The 6600-nt window shown below is 42.4% G+C and overlaps 1 protein-coding gene and 1 pseudogene across 1 annotated transcript; both read left to right on the forward strand.

Annotated features, from left to right (window-relative positions):
• LOC136702126 (zona pellucida sperm-binding protein 4-like) lies at positions 1 to 786 on the forward strand. Its single transcript, XM_066677015.1, has 3 exons — positions 1 to 314; positions 411 to 598; positions 691 to 786. Exons 1-3 carry the CDS (start codon positions 35 to 37, stop codon positions 712 to 714), a joined length of 492 nt encoding a protein of 163 aa, XP_066533112.1. The 5' UTR covers positions 1 to 34; the 3' UTR covers positions 715 to 786.
• Positions 787 to 3970: 3184 nt separating this feature from the next.
• On the forward strand, positions 3971 to 6115 carry LOC136702124 (zona pellucida sperm-binding protein 4-like; annotated as a pseudogene).
• Positions 6116 to 6600: the final 485 nt, after the last annotated feature.

Genomic DNA, 6600 nt, shown 5'->3' on the forward strand with positions numbered 1-6600 from the left:
GGCAACTTGTTATTCCTTAGGTGAGGCAGCAAACATGTGGTTTATTATAGTGTTTGGCATCCTATATTGTCATGTAAGTTTTGCTGCAGTTTACCAATGGGGTCTACAGCCAGTGAAGCAGCCTCAGATGCCTCAGCTTCCTTCAGCAGCTATTCCTGTTACCAATGGTACTACTAAACCAGTGGTCAGCATTGACAAATGTAGAGTAGATAATGTTTTCAGGGTTCCTTGTGGAGAACCTAGCATAGATGCTGCTCACTGTGCTGCAATAAACTGCTGCTTTGATGGACACAACTGCTACTATGGGAACATGGGTAAGCTTGTTTAGGCAATCTTCTGATATTGTGGCTGAATCCTGTTGATTGGGGTACTCTTGAATTGCTGATTGCTGTGTTTCTTCTTGTCCCTAGTGACGGTCCAGTGCACAGTAGATGGCCAGTTTGTACTGGTGGTGGCCAGGGATACAACACTGCCCAGACTGAGCCTGGATTCAATCAGTCTATTGGGAGGAAGCAATGGCTCCTGCAGTGCTGTGGATTATACTGCAAGCTTTGCTATCTACCAGTTTCCTGTGACTGCTTGTGGCACAGTAGCAGTGGTTTGTATTGGAGCATTTCAGTTTCAGGATGTTGAGGTTTGTAGTGGTGGGAATGTGCCATGATTGTGTATCCACTTGTCTCTTTCCTCCAGGTGCTAGGTGACTGTGGTCTATGAGAACAAAATGTCCTCCTCCTATGAAGTTGGACTAGGACCTCTTGGGGCAATCACAAGAGACAGCCATTTTGAGTGAGTAGAACCACCTGCTTCAGTCACTTGTTTGTCAATGAAAGCCTTGGTGGGTTTCAGGTTGTGGTTCTTTTTGAACAATGCAGCAGTGCCCTTAAGACAAAGACCATTAAATTACTTTTGTTTAGTAGGTGTGCTTCTGCTTGTGTCTTGGTCTAGTTACAAAGGCTTTAACTTGTACTATTCACAATGCAGAGTGGAAGATGTGTTTTTTCTTATCATACTTTACTCTAAACAGATTTGGCATAACTCCCCATCCCCCCCCATTGTCTGTACCCAGGCGGCACGGTGGTGCAGCAGGTAATGTCACAGTCACACAGCTCCAGGGGCCTGGAGGTTGTGGGTTCGTTTCCCGCTCTGGGAGACTGTCTGTGAGGAGTTGGTGTATTCTCCCCGTGTCGGCTTGGGTTTTCTCCGGGTGCTCCGGTTTCCTCCCACAGTCCAAAAACGCACGTTTGTAGGTGGATTGGTGACTCAAAAGTGTCCGTAGGTGTGAGTGTGTCTGTGTTGCCCTGTGAAGGGCTAGCACCCCCGTCCAGGATGTATTCCCGCCTTGCGCCCAATGATTCCAGGAAGGCTCTGGACCCACCTCGACCCTGAATTGGATAAGCGGTTACAGATAATGAATGTCTGTAACCGCTTATCCAGTTCAGGATCGAGGTGGGTCCAGAGCCTACCCAGAATCACAAAGCGTAAAACAGTAACACACCTTGGAGGTGTGTCTCTTCCCTCCATCACAGACATCTACACCACTCGCTGAACCCGCAATTGTGGGTGCACTCAGCATTGTGGGAGATCACACACACCCTTCACACACACTCCTCAACCTACTGCCGTCTGGAAAAAGGTATCGCAGCATTCAAGCCCTCACATCCAGACTCCATAACAGCTTCTTCCCACATGCTATCAGACTCCTCAACACCTAGAGACTGAGACTGCACTGAAGAAGCACACACACACACTACTTCACGCAATCACTGGCCTGTTGGACTGAAAATGAGTGTACTGTTTACACATATCCAGTTTACATCATGTTTACATCCAGTTACCGTTTACAGCACAAATACACTTTAAATTGCAGTGTCTCCACCCCCAGTTCTATGGTTTTGTATTGTCTTGTAGTGCATTGTATTGTACTGTATGGACATTGTTTTGTATTTTCTTAGCCATATCTTTTGCACTTTAATTTGTATGCATTGTTTTATGTTGCACTAGCTTTGCACTAGTTGCACTTTAATATTGTGTATTGTTTTATGTAGCACCTTGGTCCTGGAAGAACGCTATTTCGTTTCACTGAGTACTGTAAACACTGTATACTGCTGAAATGACAAACTTCTTGAATTTGAACTTGAAGGGGGTGCCAGTCCTTCACAGGGCAACTCACACTCACATATTCACTCACACCTATGGACACTTTTGAGTAGCAAATACACGTAACTACTAACGTGTTTTTGGATGGTGGTAGGAAACCGGAGCATCCAGAGGAAACCCACTCAGGCAGGGGATAAACACAGCCAACTACTCACCCAGAGCGAGAAACGCACCCACAAGCCCAGGACCCTGGAGTTGTGTGTCAGTGACACTACCTGCATATCCATCGTGCTGCCCTGGAGTACAGTTTTGTAAAAATAATTCCAGTTGGTCAAGCAAAAATGGAATTATGAGTATGTGTTTAAAATGACCTTTTAATCAAGCATCACCAAAATTTCCATGGTAGTTATCTGTTATGTATTGTGTGTGACATTTGTTTAAAAATTGTGTAAAGCCTTATGTGTAGTCCAAATGACATTACGTTGTGTGAATATCAAATCTTTTATAATTCATCCTGATTACAATTTCTTAAATGTAATCAATTTGTCCTAGGCAAACTTGAAATACCTATGCTCATTGTGAGAACCTCATGCATTTTAGGAAATTAATATAGTTTGGTCATGATTCAAAGTAACAATTCAGAGATTTTTGGGTCTTTTTGTCTTGTCAAACGTCATACATTATATATGATGTCAAAACTTCAGGGAGGTTCTAGTCTGAAAAGACCTCTGAGGGCCTCCAAATAGATTTGAAAACCAGGGACAGGTTTTCCTCCCTCAGGACCAGGGACATCAGGTGTTGGTCATCAGGCCCAGTTTAAACTGCTGGAAGCACCTCAGTCCAACTCAAAGAACAGAATGCATTGAGTCATGAAGTGATATAGAGCAGAGAGAAGAAGAGAAGTTTCCCAATGGTAAAACTTGGACTTACATTTTGGAAGTTAAATTAAGTGAAGGAGGAGAATTAGCGATCCACATCAGGGTGAATCTGCTGTTGCCTCAAGAAATTCCAACCAAAGTTTTATTTCTATTATTCTATTGTTTATATTAGCAAATTAGGAAGCTGTAGTCTAGTCCAGCGAAGCTCGATGCTACGCCCAGGGCACAAAAGAAATGTTCAACCTCTGAGCCTTCCAAGTATGGAACAAGACCTTAAGACCCCAGCCTGCAGTACAGGACAGACATGCCCATGGTTTGCCAATGGACACAGATTCAGCAATGGAGAAGGTCACAGGCTCCTGCAGAATTTTGCCTGAATATGGCTGTGTCTCTGTTTCCTATGGCTTTGGTCAGAGGAAAGGCTGATGACAGCTGCAACAAAATGGTTTCAGAAAACTTTGTGAAAGTTAGTTATCATAAAGAAATTCCCTTGTGTATTAATCTCATACCTCATTCATGTATCGCTGTAATGCATTTTATTATAGGTATGTACAATCAATATTCAATATTTGATATGACATGTGATAAACCAGCTGTGTTGATAAAATCAATCCTATATATATATATACATATATACATATATTGGTGACTCAAAAGTGTCCGTAGATGTGAGTATGTGAGTGAATGTGCAAGTGTATTTTATTCAGAACTATCATCACAATGATTTAAGAGGTTCCAATCAAAGGTATAATTTATTTATAGTGATTTCTACTAATTCCTACTGCATTTTATTTCAGCTGATGAAAGGCAAAATTAGAAGCATGCAGAATAATGACAGAATTGTGCCTATTCATGACCCTAAACAAATTGATCACAGTACTTCCCAGGGTCATGGATATACCAGGCTGGAACACAATTTCCTGTTAATTAACTAGAAGGTGGAGCTTTTGACAGATTGTGGGTTGGGGTGGGACAATATAAAAGATCTGAACAAGGGCAACTTGTTATTCCTTAGGTGAGGCAGCAAACATGTGGTTTATTATAGTGTTTGGCATCCTATATTGTCATGTAAGTTTTGCTGCAGTTTACCAATGGGGTCTACAGCCAGTGAAGCAGCCTCAGATGCCTCAGCTTCCTTCAGCAGCTATTCCTGTTACCAATGGTACTACTAAACCAGTGGTCAGCATTGACAAATGTAGAGTAGATAATGTTTTCAGGGTTCCTTGTGGAGAACCTAGCATAGATGCTGCTCACTGTGCTGCAATAAACTGCTGCTTTGATGGACACAACTGCTACTATGGGAACATGGGTAAGCTTGTTTAGGCAATCTTCTGATATTGTGGCTGAATCCTGTTGATTGGGGTACTCTTGAATTGCTGATTGCTGTGTTTCTTCTTGTCCCTAGTGACGGTCCAGTGCACAGTAGATGGCCAGTTTGTACTGGTGGTGGCCAGGGATACAACACTGCCCAGACTGAGCCTGGATTCAATCAGTCTATTGGGAGGAAGTAATGGCTCCTGCAGTGCTGTGGATTATACTGCAAGCTTTGCTATTTACCAATTTCCTGTGACTGCTTGTGGCACAGTAGCAGTGGTTTGTACTGAAGCATTTCAGTTTCAGGTTGTTAGGTTTTGTAGTGGTGAGAATGTGCCATGATTGTGTATCCACTTGTCTCCTTCCTCCAGCTGCTAGGTGACTATGTGGTCTATGAGAACAAAATGTCCTCCTCCTATGAAGTTGGACTAGGACCTCTTGGGGCAATCACAAGAGACAGCCATTTTGAGTGAGTAGAACCACCTGCTTCATGGCAATCACTTGTTATGGATTGAAGCCTTGGTGGCAATTTCCTGAGGGGTTGTGGTGGTTCTGTCTTTTGAGCAATGCAGTAGTGCTCTTAGGACCAATGCTATTGTAATATGCTTGTTGAATCAGGTGTGCTTGTTTGGATCGGCTTAATTCTTGTAGTGCTTTAACTTGTCCTATCCACAATGAGTTGAACATGTTTTACCCTAAACACATTGGGCATCACATTGTCCCGTTTTGTAAATGAAATGATTCACTACTGATCTGTGGGTTATTGCTAACCTCTTGTTTCTATTTTCAAGGCTTTACTTCCAGTGCAGGTATCCTACTACAGCTGTTGACGCATTCTGTTCAGCTTTTTTCCAATGATCCTCCTCTACCTGTAGTTGCTTCTGGACCCCTCAGAGTAGAACTAAGACTGGGCAATGGTCAAGGGATGTCCACTAGGTAAGGCTCCTGTCTATTGATATGGATGTTTACTCTTCTTTGGTATCTCCAATGATGACCTCTACTTTCTCAACAGAACAAGTAGCCTATACCTCATACTACAGTGATGCTGACTACCCTGTGACTAAGGTTCTGAGGGAGCCTGTGTTTGTGGAAGTTCGCATGTTGGGCAGAACTGATCCCAATATTGCCCTGGTCTTGGGACACTGCTGGGCAACATCTTCCCCTGACCCCTTCAGCCATCCTCAGTGGGATCTTCTGGTAGATGGGTGAGGTGTACTCAGACCTGCTACCTTGTGTAGTGCTCTAGTACAGGCTGATACTGACTTGTGTTGTCTTTAGTAGCCCCTACCCCGGTGATCGCTACCTGACCACCCCAATTGCAGTTGTTGGATCATCTGGTCTCCAGTTCCCTAGCCATTACAAGCGCTTTGTCCTCAAGATGTTCGCATTTGTGGATCCTGCCTCTATGGCACCTCTGCAACAGACGGTAACATTTTTGGCTTATTTAAATTGTACAGGAAACAGGGTGTCCTTTTACTGAGGGTTTTTTTTTTATTTTTTTTTTATTTTTATTTTTTTATTTTTTCTTCCTCTCATAGGTGTACATCCACTGCAGCACATCTGTATGTCAGCCAACTGCTGCTCACTCTTGTGTGCTGAGCTGTACTAGACAAAGTAAGTTGAAACTTATTTATTTTTCTGCCTGGCATGAGTAACTTTAATTTAATTTTTTTTTTTCCAAACCTCCAACAGGGAGAGATGTTTCTGTGGCAGAAAAGACTTCTCGAGTTACGGTGGTAGTGTCCAGTGGAGAAGTGTGTTATGTTAAGCCCAGATCTGTCCTCTCAGCTTAAGTGAAGTGACATGCTTCATTAAATAAAGATCTTTATTTAAATTGCTGTCTGAAGATTTTTGTATTTAAGCAGAATTGTGGATTGTGTGAATGTTACATACTATGTGCTGTGTACTTATTCCAAAAATGGTGGTGATTTACCTGGTTTTTTTTTTTTTGGGGGGGGGGGGGTGTAAACTTGTGACAGAACGACAACAACCCTGCAACAAAAATGTTGGTATATTCTATTGCTTGTCATGATGCACAATATGGAGGTGGTTAGAAATGGTTGACTGTTTACATCCTTGTACTCCCCAGTGGTTGAGTATGCATCCAAGTGTTAATGTGACTGTTTGTCCTTACAAATATTGATTGGATTACATCAGGAATTCAAAAATACAAGAAAGTCTGTAAGATGATACAAACTTAATTTAAAGATGTTTAATCATTATACAAAATATGTACTTTAGCAGGTGCTAGAACAAGACTCTAAAGTCAGAGTTGTATTTCAGGGTACTTGTTACTTGAAGTCCCAGTGTT

This window comes from Hoplias malabaricus, chromosome 7, assembly GCF_029633855.1.
Source record: "Hoplias malabaricus isolate fHopMal1 chromosome 7, fHopMal1.hap1, whole genome shotgun sequence".
Taxonomy (NCBI): Eukaryota; Metazoa; Chordata; class Actinopteri; order Characiformes; family Erythrinidae; genus Hoplias; species Hoplias malabaricus.